This window comes from Furipterus horrens, unplaced genomic scaffold, assembly GCF_987537825.1.
Source record: "Furipterus horrens unplaced genomic scaffold, mFurHor1.1.pri manual_scaffold_5, whole genome shotgun sequence".
Taxonomy (NCBI): domain Eukaryota; kingdom Metazoa; phylum Chordata; class Mammalia; order Chiroptera; family Furipteridae; genus Furipterus; species Furipterus horrens.
The window spans coordinates 160,240,274-160,260,699 of record NW_028327175.1 but is presented as its reverse complement, the minus strand read 5'-3'; the positions used below and the strand labels follow the sequence as shown (position 1 = coordinate 160,260,699).

Below are 20,426 nucleotides of genomic sequence, written 5' to 3'. Positions count from 1 at the left end.
ATCTCATTGAATCGTTTTATTTTTTTACTTTTAAACATTTTATTTATTTATTTTTAGAGAGGGGAAGAGGAGGAAAGAGTGGAGAGAAACATCCATTGGTTGCCTGTCACACATGTGTCCCAAACAGGGACTGAACCAGCAACCCAGGCATGTGCCCTGACTGGGAATCAAACTGGCAACATTTTGTTTGTGATAGAACGCTCAACCAACTGAGCCACACTAGTTAGGGCTCATTGAATCTTTTTCAAAACTCTTAGGGTAGGTGCTCATATTTGCATAAAATGGAAGATGGCTTATCTGTCACCAAATTAGCTTGATTCTACTGCCAGGTTGTAGCTTGTATCAGTCTATTTCTTGACATATGCTGAGTCCAAACTCTTCCCCCGCCCCACACCACTAACTAGTTCCCCAAGTTCAAGTATCCCAACCAATCCCCCATCCTTTCACCACAGAACATACCTCAGATGTCTCTTGTCTGCTTAAAATCCTGCAGTGGCAAATCCCATTGCCCTTGGGATGACGGGACAGTCCTCACCAGGGCCTGCAGGACAGGCCTGTCCCCCTGCCGCGCAGGCCTCTGCAGCAGCCCTGTCTCAGCTATTCGTCCTGCGCCTGAGCCTGCACACCCAGAGCACATTTGCCTCCTCTCTGCCCGGGGCTAACTCCTCATCCTTGCAGAGAGGCTGCAGTATCCCTTCCTTTGCCCCTTGTTTTTCTTACTTCAGTGAGTAATACATATTTAATATATTGTATTGTCTTTCCTGATCACCTCTTCTGATGGAAGGCAGAAATCATGTCCGTTTTGTTTTCCATTTTATCTCCCAGCACCTACCTAGCCCCGGGCCAGGCATGCATAGATTTTTGCGGATCATTTACACGCTTCAAGGCAGGAGACTGGTAAACCGCCCGAGGGGGCAGAGCCAGAGCCCGGGAGCTCGCCCTCTTCAGTCCCCGCGGCTTCTGGCAGAAAGTCGAGCCAAGCTTTGTACAGCGCCCGAGGGGCTTGTGCCAGGCAGGCCAGACGACATCCACCCCAGCGGTCGTCTGTTTCACGACTGGTGCCGTCCCCACCGCCAGAGGGCGGGCGGGGACCGCCAGCACTAGTCGTTTCCCCCAGGCCCCCTGGAGTGTGGCCAGGCCCCGTCCAAAGGTTTCGGCGAGTCTCCCGGCCGGGAGGGGCCTCCGGGCGGGGCCCAACGGCGGGCCACAGCTCAGCGGTGCCGTGCCGGGAGGCCGCCGAGGGTGAGGTGGCGCGCCGCGGGTGCGCTCGGGGTCTTCGGAACACGGACCGGGGTCCTGGAAAACGCAGAGGACAGCTAAGAGGTCGGTGCGCGGGAGTTGTGGCTTTGGGAGGAAGGGGCGGTCTTCTAAGAGAGCGATTTTCAACTTTTTTCATCTCATGGCACACAAACTACTAAAATTCTGCGGCACACCTAAAAATAGTTTTTGTTGATCTGCCAGGAAATAGGCATCATTTTGATTCATTCACGCTGGACAGCTATGGCGTTGGCTGTCGTCATTTTTTTTGTCAAGCTAAGGGAAAAGAGGTCAGTGATCCTGACTAAATAGTTAGATACTGCGTGTTTTAAAAATTCTTGTGGCACACCCGCTGAAAATCGCTGATCTAGGACAGGGGGCTGGAGCCTGCGCCACACCAGGTCCCCCCAAAGCACAACAGGGGGAGGTTTACTCCCATCGAGGGCACGGCAAATTCTTACTTTGCCACCCCCCCCCCCCATTACTGCTAAGTCTTCCCAGACAAGAAGAACCCTCCCATTCACACTCTCGCCTCCCCCTACCCCCCGCGGGCTGCTCGGAAGCTGATGTCCCAGGGAAGTAGGAAAGCCGCCTTCTCTAGGAGAGAAATAGCCAGGTTGGTTACTCAATGGCTCTGGGTGGCACAAGGACGTCCACTTCTCTCCACGAAGCCCCACGTTCTGCCGGGACAGAGGCCAGCGGGCACTGAACTCACTCTGATGGGACTGGGGGAGCCCAGGACACCTGAAATCCACCGGGAGCTGCTTTTAGTGAGTGATGCTGGGCGCTTTCCTTCCAACACCACCCACTAATCACACCCCATCTGCCCCCTCCAACAACAGTCCCTTTGACCCCTGGATGTACCGTGAGGGTGGGGAAGGGGTGTGGCCCTCGGAGCTGATTGTCTCAGAGGTCAACAGGCACAGGGCAGAGGGTCAGACATAGTTTGGGGAGGGTCTTCCTGGCTTCCCAGGTGTGCATCTTGTGTTCAAAGGCTGCTTCTAAAATACGTAAATAACAAGGAGGCCTACTTGAATTTTAGTGTGTGCGTGTGTATGTGTGTGTGTGCTTGAGTATGCCCATGTGCAAGCCCCCAGCTCTCGGATTCCACCCATGCTTGCCCCAGCACCTAGAGAGAAGCCCTTTAAGGGCACTGTGTGTACCCCCAAATCTGGAGGGCCTCCATGTTAGTGGGGAGACTGCTGCTCAGTTGGGCCTGGCCTTGTTCAGGACTACCCAGCAGTTACATGGTAGAGCTGACCAGGGCTGGTGGACTCCAGGCCAGGCTGGTCTTTGGCTGGTAGTGAAATATCCAGGATTCAGACACAGGAGGTGAGCAGACTGGGGGCATGTTATGGTAACCACAAAGTGACTGGCTCCCAGGAGGAGGTACAAGTTTTGTGGCCTGGGTTTTTGGTACAAGAAGTGTGTATAACCCTGGAATGAGCTCGTCTGCCCAGAGCTGCCCTCTTCTGGGGCATGAAAGAATAGCCCCTTTGTCAAACAGTCCCTTTCAGAAACTGGTCTTTTGGAGGTTATATTTAGCATGCATTCCCTGGGGAACTGGCCATGGAATGCCCACTCTCAACCTATCCCTTGGTGTCCAGTGAGTGAAGCCGAGGGCCTCTGCCCCTCCTCCAGGTGGGTAGGGGACCGTTGTGGTGCTTTGAGTCACCCAGTACCAGCCCTCTCACCCAGGATGGCCACTCTGGAAACATGGCTGCAGAAATCTACCCTGGGCATAATCAGCGAGGACTCAGCTGTGTGTTGTATTCGTAATCTCTATGAAGCAATCCTGGACGATGCCTTTGCATCCATCAGAGTCCACATGGGTCCTGCTGTGTGTCTTCTGAGGCATGACCTCTCTATGCTTTGGCATAAGTATAACTTCCTTGTTTTTCAGTAGGTTCCTGAAAGACTCCCTCTGTTTTATTAGAGAAGCATTACCCCTGAGTTCAGGCTGGGTGTTCTTGGGAGAGAAAACAGGATTTACTGAGAAAATTCCAGTGTAAACCGTGTGTGTATGTGTGTGTGTGTGTATGTGTTGGGGGAGGGACAGGGGTAAATTTCCTTAGGAGTTGCTGGACAATTAGGATTTGTTTTCTTGGACCTTCTTTTATGCTAACCTGAGGTAGATGTGCCTCACACACCCTAGGCACGGTTGGAAGCTGCTCTGTCCAGCAGAGGCTTCTGACCACGGCGGAACAAACATTTGTCCAGGACACTTTATTATGTCTGGTGAACAAACTTTTACCCAGGACACTTTATTATGTCTGGTGAACAAACTTTTACCCAGGACACTTTATTATGTCTGAGGGAAGGAAGGCGGCTGCCTCTCTAGGGGAGAACAGCAATTAAACCTTCGTCCCACATGCCTTTTATTGAGGAGGATACACACAAGAGATACAAGGTCAAGATTCATGAATCATCAATAGCTTGGAGGCGTTAGGATTGCAGTTGAGAGTAACAGATTACATGTACTAGTAGTACAGAGGGCACAGTGCTCAGTCTGTGTCAGGGTCTGTTAAACATCTTGATGCCACACTGGCATTAGGTGCAAGGTTTCATACATTCCTTGCTAGAGATTGTTTATGTTATATTATAGATAAAGAAAGCAGAGCAAGTTCTAAGGCATAATAAGCATTCTTTAAATCCTCTTCCCATGGAAACACTCTGAGTGGCTTTCGGTTATGTTTCACACGCAGCCTTATGTTGAGACTTAAAAGACAGGCACAGCCGGAATGCCGATGGCAGATCATGCTCAGGCCGGGGCTACAATTCCCTAAACCATGAGGAGCAGTTCCCTACACTAACCTTCCCGAATCTAGGCAGATTTAATTAAATTCTCTGTGCTCTCTCCCTTGGCTTGATGTTCAGTTCAAAATTACTGGTAGGTTTGGCAGTTCTTCAAAAAGTTAAATCCAAAGTTACCATAGGACTGAGCAATTCTACTTCTAGGTATGTACACAAGAAAATTAAAAACGTGTTTACAGAAAAACCTGGGCATGAATGTTTATAGTAGCATTATTTGCAATAGCCAAAAGATGGAAACAACCCAAATGTACATCAGCTGATGGATGGATAAACAAAATGTGGTATCTCCATACGATGGAATGAAATACTGATACACACTAAAGCTTGAGTGGATCTTGAAAACATGCCAAATAAAAGAAACCAGACAGAAAGGTAGAAAAGGTATGGGATGGGCAAATCTGTAGTGACAGAAAGACTATTGGTTGCCATGGGCTGTAAGGAGGAGGGAATGGGGAATGACCGCTGATGGATGTGGTTGTTGTTTTTTCCTTTAGGGTGATGAAACTGTTCTGGTATTAAATCATGGTGATGGTTGCACAACTTTCTGAGTGTACTAGGAACCACTGAACACTGAATTGCACATTTAAAAATAGTGAATTTTATATGAATAATATCTCAATTAAAAAATTAGATGGTAGGTCTGCCCTGTTACAGCTTTGTTATTCTGTAAAAATAACACACTTGTTTAAAAATATTCAAACAATACTAAGAAAAAGAAATCTCAAAGAAGAAAGTAAAAACATCATCTGGGACCGCTATGAGAATTTTGGTGTAGAGCGCAGGTCTATCAGACTGTGAGGATTGAATTTGGGCAAGTTACTGACTTTCTTTCCAAAACGGGGAGAAAAACTCATGCCTATTCAATGCAAAGATACAGGTAAAAGTACAATGAATGCTAGCTGTTGTAATCATTACATGAATGTGTACATATGTAGCTAGGTACACATGCTCGATTGTCCATAAGTGGGATTCGCTCTCCATCCTGTTCTATTCTCTGACTTTCATGGGCAAACTTTTTATTTTTAAGGACTTTATCTTTGTAGTTTTAGGTTCACAGCAAAATTGAGGGGAAGGTGTAGAGATTCTTGGCATGCCCCCTCTCTTCACACATGCACAGCCTCCCCCATTATCAACATACCCTACCAGAGTAATATAGTTGTTACAGATGATGGACATGCATTGACACAATCTCCCCAAAACTGTAATTTACATTAAGAGTCACTCTTGCTCTTGTACATTCTATGGCTGTGGACAAATCATGGACAAACTTTTCATGTAAAAATCATCCACTCTAGCCCTGGCTGGGTGGTTCACTTGGTTGGAGCATCATGCCATGTACCAGAAAGGTTGTGGGTTTTATTCCCAGTTAGGGCACATACCTAGGTTCTGGGTTCAATCCCTGGTCAAAGTGTGTAGGGGAGGTAACTAACTGATGTTTCTCTCTCACACGGATGTCTCCCTCCCTCCCTCCCTCCCTCCTGCCCTCTCTCTAAAATCAGTAGAACATGTCCTTGGGTGAGGATTAAGAAAAAAGAGAGAGTGTTGTGTAAGGGAAGGCTGCTAAGGAGGAGGGTGGAATCAGCTGGGTAGCTGCCAGCCCACGAGTGTCTAAGTGGGAGTGTCAGAAGGTCAGAGGTCAATAGAGAAGAGAGAGGAGCAGGTTCCAGGGGAGGGTCCAGGCAGCTTGAAGGATAAAAGGACCTCCCCTCTCCCCACCCAGCCCCCCTTGGGCCTGGGCGTGGGCCTGGGTGTGCCCTCAAGCCCCAGACCCACCACCCCGACTCCAGAGAGGCAGTTTGTCTTCACTGAGGATGTGCCTGGTTGGGTAGGCCAGGGTTTGTCCTTTGGGGAACCCAGTTGATCCTGGGCAATTCAGTGCCTCTCGGGTCTGTGCTGGGGTTACTGAGCTTACTTTCTTCCCTGGGAAGGGGACCCTGTGAGGTGCCCAGGGCAGGCCTGGTGGTTAGAACCAGTGTGCATGTAGGCCAGAACACTGCCTTGGTGTGACAAGCACCCTCTGTGTGCTGGCCCCTGTCACCTGCCCTTCTGGTCAACCCATCTTGTTCCCTAAGCTTATCTTGAGCCTCCCTTTCTGCCACTGGTCTTCTAGGCTGAAGTTATTCCTTCTATGGAGAAGGTCCCTGACCCAGGTACTTTCTAAGGCTACTCCTTGAGCCTCCCTGGGTGGTTAAGTGTGACCTGACCCCTGGTAGACCCTCTCTCTTGGGCCTGTGCCCAGCCAGCTTGGAAGCAGAGCTCTCTGGGGGTTGCCCTGACCTCCTCGCTTGTTGCAGGACCCAAGTGCAGGTTGGTACAGAGGGAGCTGTGCTGCAGGGGGCAGATGAAGCATCCCCCTTCCAACAGCTTGCCCCATCACCTGCTGCATTCCCAGGCTCTGCTCAGCTCCAGGTGCTTACTCCTGGCCTCTGGCTGGGCCCCCAGCCCTCTTGGGTTTTGGTTCCCAGGAGACCTTCTTCGGGCCGCATTGGCGGATTCAGCCTGAGGACCACTTAGGGGCTGGCTCTAGCCAATATTGCTGAGGGCCTGGGGCAGTGAAGGTGGCACTGCCTGCCTGGGGACTTGTCCTGGCCCCAGCCCTGCTGAGGACCGTTTCCTTATCTGTAAATGGGTAGAATGCACATGACTAAATGAATTGGGGACCATTTAGTCAGTGAGAAACAAAGTTAAATCCCCTCCAATCTCTTCTGCCAGATCTACCTCCCTTCTAGGTTCTCCCTCCTCCAGGGAGAAATTAGACAGTGGGCACTTGAATACTAATAACAGTGCCTGGAGGTCCAACCATAAGCTGCCCCCATAACTATGGGGACCATCTTGGGGGCCACCATGTATTGGAAACTTATGAGTGTGAGGACACTTTAGGGTGTCCCCTCCCATTACTTGGGTTAAGTGGAGGCCCAGAGAGGGGAGGGGCTATGCCCTAGGCCACACAGATGATGCAGGACAGAGTGGTGGTCTTCAGCGCTTGCGGTACTGCCTGAGAGGGCAACACGTTTCCCCTCAAGCCTTTGGGCAGCTTGCTGTCTGTCCTTCAACGTTTGCCCAAGTCCACTTCCTCCTTCCTTGCCACCCCTTGCCATGCTCCACTGTGAAGCTCCCCTCCCTGAAGCCCACAGCAGCTGTTAGGCCTCTCTTGCTGCCTTCTGTGCAGCGTGAGCTTTGCTTCTTCCTTTACTGTCTCCTTGGCAGCCTGGTTTATTTCTGCCTTTCCTGAGACCCCACACAGGCAAGAAGGAGGTTGATTGCCTGTTGCCTCTGGACAGGATCTCCCAACAACCCCTCACTGCACTCAGGATCTCATTTGCAGTGAAGATTGCTCCTCAGATAGCTGGCTCCCACGCGAGGGAGCCCCAAGACCCTGCACCATGAACATCCTTCCTGGGGTTGAGCTGGGCTGGACAAGGTTTCTGACCACAGCCCCATGCCAGCCCCTCAGCCCTCGAAAGGGACAGAGTCTAAGATGCTCCAGGTGACCCAGGCTCTTTGGAGGGTGACTCTGGTAGATAGCTTCTGAGGCTGGCTGGGGAAGTCCAGGAAGGCTTTGCCACCTCCTCCTTTGTCCTCCGTGCTCAGTAGTCCAGCTACTAGTGATCCAGCCTGATGCTGTCCTCTGCCTCAGATGTCCTTCAGTGTCCAGGTCTGGGCCAAGGGTTTCTGAAGTTTAACTCCTCGGGAACTCAACCAAGTTTGATGAGAAGTAGCCAGGCCACACCAGTCCATGTGAGAACGTGAGCAGAAATTCATCAGTGGCAGCTCACCTGTCCCTGGCCTCAAGAAGGACTTGCTCCCCTTCCCTGTCACCAGAGCCTGCATGATCATCACTTCTCCCTGAAGCAGGCATTCTTTCTCTGTCTTTTTATTTTTTTTAATATATTTTATTGATTATGTTGCTACAGTAGTCCCAATTTCTTTTCCCTTTGCTTCCCTCTGCCCAGTACCCCCCATCCCTCCAGCAATCCCACCCCTCTTAGTTCACGTCCATGGGTCATGCATATAAGTTCTTTGGCTTCACCCTTTCCTATATTATTCTTAAGTTCCCCCTGTCTATTTTGTATCAACCAACTATTCTTTTTAGTCCCTGCACCATTTCCCCTTTTCTCCCCTTTCCCCCTCCCAGCTGATAACCCTCCAAATGATCCCCATACCTATGATTCTGTTCCTATTCTGGTTTGCTTAGCTGGGTTTTGTTTTTATTTTTAGATTCCATTGTTGAGAGTTGTGAGTTTGTTGTCATTTTAATGTTCATAGTGTTGCGGCTACATAGGTGAGATTGAACACTCTGAAGCAGTGTATAAAGTCAGCAAAGGATTTTAATAATTGCCGGCAGTTGGGCAGAGACTGTAGCTGATCTCTAACAAAACTCTGACCTGGAATGGGGTTTAAAGGCTGGGTTTATATACAGGTGGTGTCCCTTTGTTTCTTTTTTGACAGGAAACAGCCTTAAGAAGTGGGGGTTGGGCAGGACTGCAGGAATGTCTTGGCAGTAACAGGAACAGAAATTCGCAAGGCTATAAGGTTATCTTTAGCTTACAGCTGCAGCTTTTTAGTTAGGTCAAATTCTTTGTAAATTAATTTTGCAAAAAGGCTAGACACTTTGTAAGACATAACTTTACAAGAGTTATAAACAAGTTATAAGCAAATGGAAGGAGATAGGGGCTAAGCTGGGGTCCTTTAGCTTGTAAATCACCGAGTGGCTGTAACATTTTTCTTTTAAGGCTTTTTAGCACACCTTTGCTATTTCTTGCAAAGAACATCTGAAGCCCCTACATATTTATATATTTAGCAGACCTCTGCAACTTTTTATAGGGAATATTTGGTGCCCCTACAATAGTTTTGATACTCTTTTTCTTAAATAAGCCATTTAACATTTCATATAATAATGGCTTGGTGATGATGAACTCCTTTAGCTTTACCTTGTCTGGAAAGCATTTTATCTGCCTTTCAATTCTAAATGATAGCTTTCCTAGGTAGAGCAATCTTGGTTGTAGGTCCTTGCTTTTCATCACTTTGAATACATCTTGCCAGTCCCTTCTTGCCTGAAAAGATTCTTTTGAAAAATCAGCTGATAGTCTTATAGGAACCCCTTTGTAGGTAACTCTCTGCTTTTCTCTCGCTACTTTTTAGATTCTGTCTTTATCTTGAACCTTTGGCATTTTAATTATGTTGTGTCTTGATGTGGTCCTCTTTGGGTCTAGCTTGTTTGTGACTCTCTGTGCTTCCTGACCTTGTATGTCTATTTCCTTTGCCAAATTAGGGAAATTTTTCTTCATTATTTTTTCACATAAGCTTTCAATTTCTTGCTCTTCCTCTTCTCCTTTTGGCAACCCTATGATTCAGATGTTGGCACACTTAAAGTTGTTCCAGAGGTTTCCAAGCCTCTCCTCATTTTTTTTTCAATTCTGTTTCCTTATTTTGTACTGGTTGACTGTTTTTCTCTTCTTTATGTTCCAAATCATTGATTTGAACCCCAGTTTTCTTTCATTCACCATTGGTTTTTTGTGGATTTTCCTTCATTTCATTTAGCATAGCCTTTACTTCTTTCCTTATGCGTTTGCTGTACTTAAGCATATCTGTCAAGTCTGTGAGCATCTTTATCACCAGTGTTTTGACTCTATGTCTGTTAGGCTAGCCATCTCCTCGTCGCTTAGTTCTTCCGCTGGAACCTTGACCCGTTCCCTCTTTTGGGCCATACTTCTCTGTCTCCTCAACTTGACAGGTTCCTGTGTTTGTTTGCCTGTGAGGTAGAGCTGTTGCAACTGTTATGTTGTAAGGGGCGGAGCCTTAGGTATTCATCAGTACAGGGCAACTTGTTTCACCACGTTGTGGTGCTATGTTGAGGGGAGGGGTTTGAGAGAGAGCAATGCCACTTGCCCAGCACTCGCCCCTTTTCAGGCACTTCTTCCACTTCTGTATGGGACTGGTGCCACTCTAGCTGTTGCCATGGCCATTGTTCCCAGAGTGGATGGGTCTGCAGACATTCTAGGAGCCCTTTAAACAAGTGGACTGTACTGAGAGACTGGCAGTTTCTTCCTCTGTCCCATTCCCCACTGGTTTGCACAGTCAGAAGCTATGAGGCTTTATTTTCCCTGGTGCTGGGATCGTGAGCTACACAGTCTGGTCTGGTGCTGGATGCACTTCCCAGGTGTTCCTTCCTACTATTTAAAATATGATACTGTGCTTTCCGCCGGCCTGCCGCTGCCACACTGCTTCCTCTCTGCTCCGGCTCCACCCATCCTACCTATTTCTTCTTTATATTTCTTCTTTATATTTTTGTTTGTTGGACTTCCATGCAACTCAGTTTTCTGGAACTTACGGTTGTCTCTAGTTTTGAGGTAGTTGTATTCCTTCCTAGTTGTGGAGGGAGACACAGTGTGTCTGTCTAGGCCGCCATCTTGGCTGGAAGTCCTTTCTTTCTCTGTCGTTAACCAGCATTGTTTCTTTTCTCAGCAGACATTTTTTTCTTCCCCCCATGCCTCCTAAGGGATGGCATCCAGCAGTCCCGGTGCACCTCCACTCTCCAAGGAATGCTCAGGGCCATGACCTGCCCACTGCAGGCCTCTCCTCCCCACCCCACTGTCTTGCTCTTGATCATAATGCATTCTGTTTTGCAGGTTGATTGTCATAACCTGTTAGTTGCTCTCCTTAGACCTGGGGCTCAAGCTGGTGATCCATGAGTGGGCAGAATCTGGTCGCAGTGTGGGGCTGAATTTTGTTTTGTTTCTTTGATGTGGCCTGTGCTTGCAGTTCCCACAGGTGTGCCCCCCATTTCTGTTACTGTGCACCTGACCAGCTTCCCATGGGACCCTTTATAAGGGCAGGGGCCACACCTGTCTATCTGTCTGTCTTTGACCATGGGATCCATGGCACAGGGCATGTCAAAGACCAGGAGCTCAATTAAGTTTTGCTGATGAGTGTGCAGATATTCTGGTGGGAGAAAAGTGCAGAATAGTTTGATGTGTGCAAAAATATTATGATTGTAGGTGCACAGGATATCTCTGGAAGGATTCACATAAGCTTGGTAACAGTGGATGCCTTGGTGATTAGAACTAGGTGGTTGGGCAATGGGATGGAATTATGATACCTCTGCTTCTTTGGAATTCAAGTTTTACAATTAAAATCTTAATAGATGATTACATAAATGAAAAAGGTCAAGTGTTGGCATTTGAGACCTTTTTTACTGTGGGCTCATCTCTGCCTTCCCAGCCTTGAACCAACCCCCAGCTCTGATGTGGTCTCTCCTGTCCCTACAGTGCTGGTTTGAGATGGGGTCTCAAGTGTCCGTGGACGTGAGAGGTGTGCATGTGGTGATCGTGGGCGGGGGCTTCGGCGGGATTGCGGCCGCCAGCCAGCTGCAGGCACTGAATGTCTCCTTCACGCTGGTGGACATGAAGGACTCCTTCCACCACAACGTGGCAGCCCTCCGGGCCTCCGTGGAGAGTGGTAACGGCTCCTTTCTGGGACTTTCTTGGTGGGAGTGGTCTTATCACTCTGTGGGTCTGGGGGTGTTTTTCTAGACTTAGGGCAAGGTACCTGAATTCTACCACTAGACACATTCTGGAGAATCTTAAGCAGCTGCCATAACAAGGTCCCAGAAGCAAGAGCCTGAGTTACCTTGAGGACCCAAGGCCCAGACTGGAACCTTAGGGGGTGGTGGGTACCCCAGGTGTACCACTGGCCCAGCTGTTTGGCCCAGGGTACCCCTTTGGAATGCAGCTCAGGAAAGGTTCTGAGTTATTCTGGCCTCCAGTGGACAGCCCAGTTTTACGCTGTGACCTCCTCTGTGTCCACTCCCCAGGGTTTGCCAAAAAGACGTTTATTTCCTACTCGTTGAGCTTCAAGGAAAGCTTCCGGCAGGGCTTGGTGGTTGAGATCGATCTAAAGAATCAGACGGTACTGCTGGAGGATGGTGAGGTGAGCAGGGGGCTGACCCACCCATTGGCTGGCTCAGGATGCCTGGAGGACAGGCTGCTGGTGGGAGAAGACCGGGGCCCAGCAGATAGCAGCTTCCTCCTCAGCAAAGGCCTGGCTACAGCAGGCACAGGAGTGTGGTGGCAGACATTTCTTGAGCCTTTCCTATATGCGGGGCACTGTCTTAAGCCTTATGTATTCTCATTTAATGTGCACCATGACTCTGTGAGGGAGGTGGTGTAGCTTCCTTGCACTTAGCAGGTAAGTGGCTTTCTCAGGGTCCCACAGCCAGGAAGAAACTCAGCTGGGATGTGAACTCCAGCAGTTTCGCTCCAGAGCCCACGCTCTGGAAATCAGTGTCCTGGACCAGCACCAGGCCTGGCCAGCTGAAGGAGTCTCCTTGCCTGCTAGAATCAAAGGAAAGGCACACTTGGACCCGTGTCCTTGCATTGGGAAGTCATGGAGGCAGAGATTTTCTTCATTCCTTTTTGTTTTCCTCAGCCCCGGTGTGGAGCACAGTACCTAATATATACCTGCGGGGACGGGCGCTCCATCCATGAGCTGCCACAGCTTGCTCGTTCTATTGAGGGTCACCTCCAGCATTGCCCTCTACTCAAAGCTGAGGGGGGACTGGAAAAAGAGGACACAATTTCTGTCCTCAATGAATATGTGATTTTGTGGGACTCCATCCTCCTTGAGTTAGTTTTAGGGCCCAGGAATCTCTTGGTTGGAAAGGTGACTGAGAGTCTCCTTGTTCTCTGATGTCAGGTCAAACTTTTCAGAGTCCTGGAAGGGTCCACAAGGGCATCTCAGCCTCCATGGGGGCTGAGTGGGACACACGCCTCCCGGCCCTCCCCTGTCAGAGCAGCACTGGTTTTGTCAACTGTATATATTTAGGCTCCAAACAGGATCTGCCTTCTTTCCTCCTTTCCTTTCTATTGTGAGCATAGGGGGTAGTTTCATCTCAAATACCTAGGACAGTCTCAATTAATTCCACATTGTAAGCTGGAATCCTGCTTATTCCCCACAAGTAGTTTCCTACTTACCTGCCCCCAACTCTGGGGAGTTCCCCCTCTTATATCCACGTTGGGTGGCTCTGGCAGGAGGTAAAATTGGCTTCCTTGGGGATTCCTGGGTTCTAGTGCCACCCGTTGGCCTAGCCACGTGATAGCTTTGCTCTCCTCCGAGGAGTGCTGCCCCAGAATGCCTGCAGGGGCCTCGCCAGTGGGTGCCTGTGTCCCATGTGCCTGGGGTTGGAAGAAGAAGCCAGGCCTGCCCTCACCCTCCTTTTCTTTGCCCCTCACAGGCGCTGTCCTTCTCACATCTTATCCTGGCCACGGGCAGCACTGGGCTCTTCCCTGGCAAGTTGAACCAGGTTTCCAGCCAGCAGGATGCCATTCAGGCCTACGAGGACATGGTGAAGCAGGTGAACTACCCCCTGACCAGGGCAGGGCAGCGAGGGCACATGAGGTGGCCCCCAGGAGAGCAGAACAGCTGTGGGGATACGTGGGGCCATAGCAGGGAGACCCTAGGAGGTGTTTGGGACTGTGACAGTGGCTGTAAAGATGGAGAGTTACTAGAGACTCCTGGGAGGAGACCTTTGGATCTGTCATCAGTCTGGACATGAGCACCCAGACCTGTTCACATAGTGATTGGTGAGTCCCCAACTCCTTTTTCTTGGGGGTCCTGCTTGCTCAAGACCTTGTGATTTATAGAGCAGGCTTGGATCTATGACCTCAGTCAGCTTTCACAGTGGTCCTGAGAGGTGGGCGGGACGGGTCTGTCCCCACTGAATTGAGGAGTGGAGGCCCAGAGAAGGGTCTTAAGGTGAGTGCTGCTCCAGGACTCAGCCAGGTCTTTCCCTCTCTGCAAAGCTTCTGAGAAGCTGGGAGAACAGATGTTAGTGTAGAGGTTAGGAGCTGGGCTTTGAACTCAGACAGACCTGGGCCGGGGTCATCTGAAAGGCGCGCGGGTAGTGAGAATGAAATGAGAAAATGCAGGGCGACGTCCAGCAAGTGCCAGGCTCCCAAGAAGCACATTTAGACCCCAAATGTGGAAAGTTTTCTACTCTTTTTGGGTAAGGCCTCCCCTGCCCTCGCCACCCTCCCCCGCTTCCGCTCAGTGCTGACCCGCGAGTCTGGGTGAATTTGAGAGCGTGTTTTTACATTTGCTTCTGCTCCAGGTCCAGCGCTCGCAGTCTGTCGTGGTGGTGGGTGGAGGCTCTGCGGGAGTGGAGATGGCCGCGGAGGTTAAAACCGAATACCCCGAGAAAGAGGTGGGCAAGCTGCCTTGGCTTTGTGCTCTCAGCGGTCTACTTCTTTCTGCGTTGTCCAAGGAAAATCAGGAATCTGCTCAAGGCCTGGGAGGTGGAGCTCCCCATCACCTGCTCTCTGCACTGAGGGATCTCCTAAAGTCCCTTTCTGCTGGGAATTTTTCTGGAGATCTGGGATGTGTCCTAGCTCAGTTAGGGATCCTGCCTTCTGGTCCAACCAGGAGGATCAAGCTCAGGGGGGACAACTTACAAAAGATTAACTCCCATGTTCCCTTCAGTGTACCAGCTTTGTGATCTAAACGTAGACTTTGAGTGCCTCTTTTTGCTGACAACTAGCTTGGTCAAAGGCACCTTTGATTTTTTTTCCTGGGCAAGCAGTGGCTTTTTTGGTCTTTGAGAGATGGTAGCCCTTGCCCTGGACAACCACATGCGGGAGCCCCTCACTGCCCGTGCTGAGGAAGGACTGGCCAGCACTACCTTCTGCCCATGGGAGGGGGCCCCGTTTCCTTTTCATGAGTGATAGAGCATCTGCCTGGAGAGAAAAAAGCATCCTGGCAGGCTGTGAAGGCTCAGCGGAAGGCTGAATGATGATTGGTAATTATGGAGGCAAGAGCATGTTTGCAGCTGATGCCAGATCAGCTTCTGAGCATCACGTGAAGCCTGTGGTTGGTTCTTTTTCCCCAGGGAAAGACAGGCTGGTTTCAAAAAGTGAGATCAATACGGGCTAATTTAATTATATGGTTGTTCTCTGACAAATTGTTGTAAATTATTATGAGTAATTGATATATTATAAAAGTTCATTAATTTTGATTTATGGGGTAAAGACCAGTCTGATGTAGGAAGTAACTTAGTATAACTTCCATATATTGATAATCAGTAGACAAATAAGAGTAATAGTAGCTACCGTGCTGGGTAATGTGCTTTACACACATGCTCTCATTTCATCATGACAAAACTGAATGGGACTGTGATCCCATCTTACGGAGTTGTCAGGCCCTGTCGCAGTATCCAAGATGGGATTTCCACCCAGGCAGTCTGATTTCAAAGTCCAAGCTTTAAACATTGTTGCAGGCAGCCTCCCACGTCCCTGTGCTGACCCAGACAGCAAGTAGACATGCCTGGAAGCGCCAGTGTGAGAACTAGTTTTGATGTAAACATCAGCCTGATTTACAGTTAGAATGCCAGTGGCTTACATATAGACCCTATAACCATAAGTGCCCAACGATACTTGAAAATGATTCTCTGTAGTGCCCTAGGTGTGGGATGTAGAGCACTGGCCCATTATGAAAGAGTTCTAGACCAAGAGATGTGGTCTCTAGCCCAGCTTGCTGGTATCTGGTTTCAGTGTTGGACAATTATTCACTTGGGCCTCAGTTCCCAAACCTGTAAAGTGGAGGTAAGGAAGGAGGTCGGGGAGATAGACAACTGTGTTTTTAAGCCTCTTCCTGTGAGCAGGAGACTCAGTGGCTCCTTCTCTTTCCTATGGTCATTTGTCCCCAGGTCACTCTCATTCACTCCCAAATGGCCCTGGCAGACAAGGAGCTCCTGCCCTGTGTCCGGCAGGAAGCGAAGGAGATCCTGCTCCAGAAAGGCGTGCAGCTGCTGCTGAGTACGTGCCAGTCCCCGACCCCTCACTTCCGCCCTGCCCCTCTCCCTGCCCTAGTGAGGTTGGGCTCAGAGGCTTTGGTCACTGTCCCAAGCTTGAGGGTGGCCATGCTCTATTTGGGCCCTAGGGTTGAGCCCATTTGAACCCTTTTGTCCAGTTGGAGGTTGTGTGTGCCCTCGGGCAGGGTAGATGTCCTAGTACTGATGGGATTTCCATGCCACGGAGGTGGCAGTGTCCTGGCTATTGCTTTGGACAAAGTGCAGATGGTACCTAGTTTTTGCTAGTTGTTGAATGGTTAAAAAAAAAAAAAAAATTCAAAGGATTAGACCTGAATTATGATGTGTCTGTGGTGGAGAGAATTAGGTTTGTCTGGTTTATATTTTGAAGGTGGTGAGGAGTGTGGCTTTAATCCAGAGCAAGAGGGAAGAGAACCATCCAGTATGTCAGAGAGTGGGGCTTTAACCCCAGTGGTGTCCCCCACACTTTATGGGGCTCAGCCTCTGTTTTTTGCAGGGAGAGGTGACGTGTCTATGCATCCTGACTCTTGGTCTCCTTGTCCCTGGCTCTGCAGTACTGTGATTGCCTTTACTTTTAGGCAGTGAGGAGAGTAGGCTGGCCTCTTGACTTGCCTTGCTTCACCTTGGGGGTGATGTGCCTGGAGGCCTTGCCCTGCCTGGTCAGGCTGGTGTAGCTGACAGTCAGTGAGGCATGATAGAGGTCTTCCTCAAATAGCTTTTCCCGTAAGTTGTTAGGAAACTCAGCCTGAAATTGCTTCTTGGAAACTTCTTCCCACTGGATCCCTTGGGGCCCGATGTCCAGATTGTGCTTCTTGGAGCAGCAGACGGGCTGGGAGAGGATCAGGGAGGAAAGGGGGAAGTGGAGTCATTGTCTCCAGGCCTCTCCTGGGGCCTTCTTGTGTCGCTAGCCTTCCCCAGGTCAGCCTTGGCTTGAACCCCACTTTGTCTACCCTCTGCCAGCCCCCCGATCACAGACCCCCCCTCGACAGGTGAGCGGGTGAGCAACCTGGAGCAGCTGCCTCTCAATGAGTATCGAGAGTGCATCAGTGTCCAGACAGACAAAGGCACGGAGCTGGCCACCAACCTGGTGATTGTCTGCAATGGTGTCAAGATCAACAGCTTGGCCTACCGCAGCACGTTTGGTAAGCAGGAGGCCGAGTCATTGTCCATTCCCTAGGTTGCCTCTTCTCTGTCCAGCTGTCCAAGAAGGCCCCTCAGGCCTCTTCCCTAGGAATAGGCACCACCCTACCTCCCCGCTCCATCCCAGCAGCTCATTTGTCTCTTCTAAATGGTGACATCAAACTTTAAATTCAGGTTCAGGCTCACTCTTGCTGTCCTTTCTTCAGCTGTGATGATGATGACTTAGCCCAAAGTGATGCGAATCTTTCAAAATTGGGGCCCGCCCCCTAGTGGGGAGAGATGTAAAACAGGTTTCAGAGGGATGAAGAAGATCTGTTTTTCTGTTTCTTTCCTTGGATCATGGATGCAGAGGAAATTCTGGGCTCAGGCCTTTCTCTATTAACAGGCATGCTGCTCTCTCAAAACTCTGATCCAGACCTCTGGCTACTTGAACCTGGAACAATCATTTGGGGAGTGGGGGTGATATTGGGCCTTCATGTTCCTAAAGCTCAATATTGAACTAATTAGCTAACCAGAAGGTGTAGCAGGTGGACTGATGGCCTCCATGTGTGAGCTGGAGATTCAGTGGCTCCTTGTCAGGCCCCATGGTTGCTGTATCCCCAGGTCCCCATTATTTATTCCCAAGTACCATTCCTGCACAAGGAGCTCCTACTTTGTGCTCTGCAGGAAAGACTTATCCAATCCCAGAGGAAGGAAGCTTAGTCCAGGCCAGGCATGGGGGTAGAACTGAGGGCTTATAATGGACAGAGATCCCAAAATTTAACATCTAATTGTCCTAACGTTATATTTCAAAGATGAAATTTTTTTGAAGTCCCTTAAAATGAAAACCTTATCACTTATTAAAGGCCTACATTTATTTAAAAAATCTGATCCACGTTCAAAAGAAAAATCATGACTTGGCCAAGTTGTAAGCTTAAGCACTGTAAGTTAGCATGATAACTTATAGAGTTATGCACATTATTTTAGATGATCCCTGATGTCTTTCTAACAGTTTTTACCCTGGAACAGTAACCTTGCCTTTGCAGGGAGAGTTCTGAGGTGGAGACTTCAGGCAGAAATAGGTTAGGTGGGAGGCTTGCCTCTAGAGGATGTGCCTTTGGAGAATGGATTGGCCAGCTCCGGAGCTCCTCTTCACTGCACCCTGGAAGCCACTTACCACGCAGCTTAGGGCTTGGTTTCTTATTGATTTTACCTGGCAGATGGTCAACTGGCCAGCAATGGTGCCCTGAAGGTGAATGAGTACCTCCAGGTGGAGGGCTTTAGCCACATCTACGCCATTGGTGACTGTGCCGACCTGAAGGAGCCCAAGATGGCCTATCATGCCGGCCTCCATGCCAACATTGCCGTGGCCAACATCGTCAGCTCCATGAAACAGAGGCCCCTCAAGGCCTATAAGCCAGGTAAGGGAGCCCATATGCTTTACAGTATTAAGCCAGTTGGGGTTAGACATGGTGAAGCCTTTGAGATGACTGAGCGCTAGAACTAACTTCAACGCTGGCAACAGAGACGCCCCCTAGAGCGCTTTAATAATTCAGAATAAATACATAGATGTAGGTAGGACTAGAAGGCCCACAAATGGTGGGCAGGATTCTAGTTTGTGCCTCTGCTCCACAGGTGCACTGACGTTCCTCTTGGCCATGGGGAGAAATGATGGTGTAGGCCAGATCAGCGGCTTCTATGTGGGGCGGTTCATGGTTCGGCTGGCCAAGAGCCGGGATCTGTTCATCTCCACAAGCTGGAAAACCATGCGGCAGTCTCCACCCTGATGAGGAGGCTGGGCCGGAGAGGAGGTACCACTGTTGCCAGGTGAATGGATTGCTTGACAAGTGGTACCTGCCTGACAAATGCCAAGGACACTTTTTTCTGGAGTAAGATGCCAGTGATGTACTCATGAGAAACACAACTTGCAGAAAACCAAAAATGGAGAAGAAAGAGATTGATTAATTAAAAAGACACCTTCCTAGAGGATTCTTTCCGGGTTTGGAAAGATCTGCTTGCCATCATGTGCTAGCCGAATGCTTCACTTGGTCCTGGGAGGACAAAGCCGGCCTTATCTACCATAAGCTCCTCTTGGATGTGTGTGTGCATGTGTGCATGGGTGTGGCATTCAGAACTCAGCATAGGGGGAGAGCTGGGTCTCCGGATGGCTGGCAGCCTGTCTTGAAGGGCAGGAAGGAGGGCCTGCCAGGTAAGGCCAGGTGAGACCAGCTAAGAAAGGGTTCAGAGGGTGGGGAAGCCCACACATCCTGCCACACTCAGGTTGTTAATAGGAGCCTAATTTTAAACTCTTAGTCCCTACAGTCTTGAATCTTAATGAAACTTTCTATATTTCCATTTTTAGATCTTGATTATATATCATAGGTTACATTTAAGAAGAAAGATATAAAAATCTCCCTCTTGGTGAGTCCATTCTAGCAGTGAGTTTTCACAAAGCTAACAGAAGTTAAGATTGGAACCGGGCCTACCAGCTGCTGGAGGTGTTTGAGGAAAGGCAGCCAAGCTCACGTGACCTTTGGGTGGGTCACCATCTGGCTAACATTCAGGGAGCAACGGGGGGCTTCCATAAGGGAACCCCTGTGTGCTTCTAGGTGCTGTCTTGAGCAAGTTCATAAGTGACAAAACTCTGGTGCTAGGAGACCCTTTGTGGTTTTGCACTTCTGGTTTCTTGGCTAACCCTACTGTCACTTATTTGGAGACCCAGCCATGTGGCAGTAATGTCTGCCACCAACTATGTTAAGGTATATAAATGACCCCTCTATTTGGGAGAGACCTTCCAATTTGGAGGGGCCTGTTTTGGACCACATTAACTCAACTCTCTACAGCCCAAGAGGTTGATGAATTCATCTGAGTAAACTCGGGTTCTGTCCCTGCCCAGCCTGCCCCTCCCTGGATACCTGGCCTGAGTCCTTGGACACCAGCCTCACTCGGCTTCTCACTTCATTCCGTTTGGGCTGTGGCCTGGGCCTGAGTGAGACCTGTGCCTCTGTCCCAAAGCATGGCTGCCCCTCCAGAGCTTTGCCCAGGGCCTGTTCCTGTGGACCAAGGTCAACTAGGCCCTGCTTCTGCCTGAGAAACATAGGCCATTGTGTGCTGTCTGACCTGGGCCTAGCACGGCGGGGGTCTTAGCCCACTCAGAGGTGGATTTAACGATGGACACACTGGGCGCACACCCTGGCCCCAACTTCTGAAGGGCCCCGCAAAACCACGTATTTTTATTTTCCCTGTCTCTTTTTTTTAAAGGGGCCCAATATTTTCTTCTGCACCCAGGTTCTCAACCAACCTTAATCCGCCTCTGAGCCCATTAGAGACAGGCCTTGTTCTATTTATAACATTCTAAACATGTCCACCCGTGATGACAGTTTTCCAAACTGACGAAATGTTGCAATAAAAGAGT

General features: G+C 49.5%; 1 protein-coding gene across 1 annotated transcript; it reads left to right on the top strand.

Moving 5' to 3' along the window:
* The first annotated feature begins 1,225 nt into the window (after window positions 1-1,225).
* On the top strand, window positions 1,226-20,262 carry AIFM2 (AIF family member 2, ferroptosis suppressor). Its single transcript, XM_090278132.1, has 9 exons — window positions 1,226-1,323; window positions 11,340-11,529; window positions 11,885-12,000; window positions 13,304-13,423; window positions 14,180-14,272; window positions 15,770-15,878; window positions 16,882-17,034; window positions 18,232-18,432; window positions 18,647-20,262. The coding sequence occupies exons 2-9, from the start codon at window positions 11,352-11,354 to the stop codon at window positions 18,796-18,798; spliced, it is 1,122 nt and encodes a 373-aa protein (XP_090134258.1). The 5' UTR covers window positions 1,226-1,323; window positions 11,340-11,351; the 3' UTR covers window positions 18,799-20,262.
* The last annotated feature ends 164 nt before the right edge of the window (window positions 20,263-20,426 follow it).

Bases quoted from the DNA above. Each gene is read 5' to 3' on its own strand.
- AIFM2 (XM_090278132.1), top strand. From the start codon at position 11,352: ATGGGGTCTCAAGTGTCCGTGGACGTGAGAGGTGTGCATGTGGTGATC. The intron at 13,424-14,179 runs GTGAACTACCCC...CTTCTGCTCCAG, and splicing joins ACGAGGACATGGTGAAGCAG to GTCCAGCGCTCGCAGTCTGT. The intron at 14,273-15,769 runs GTGGGCAAGCTG...ATTTGTCCCCAG, and splicing joins CCGAATACCCCGAGAAAGAG to GTCACTCTCATTCACTCCCA.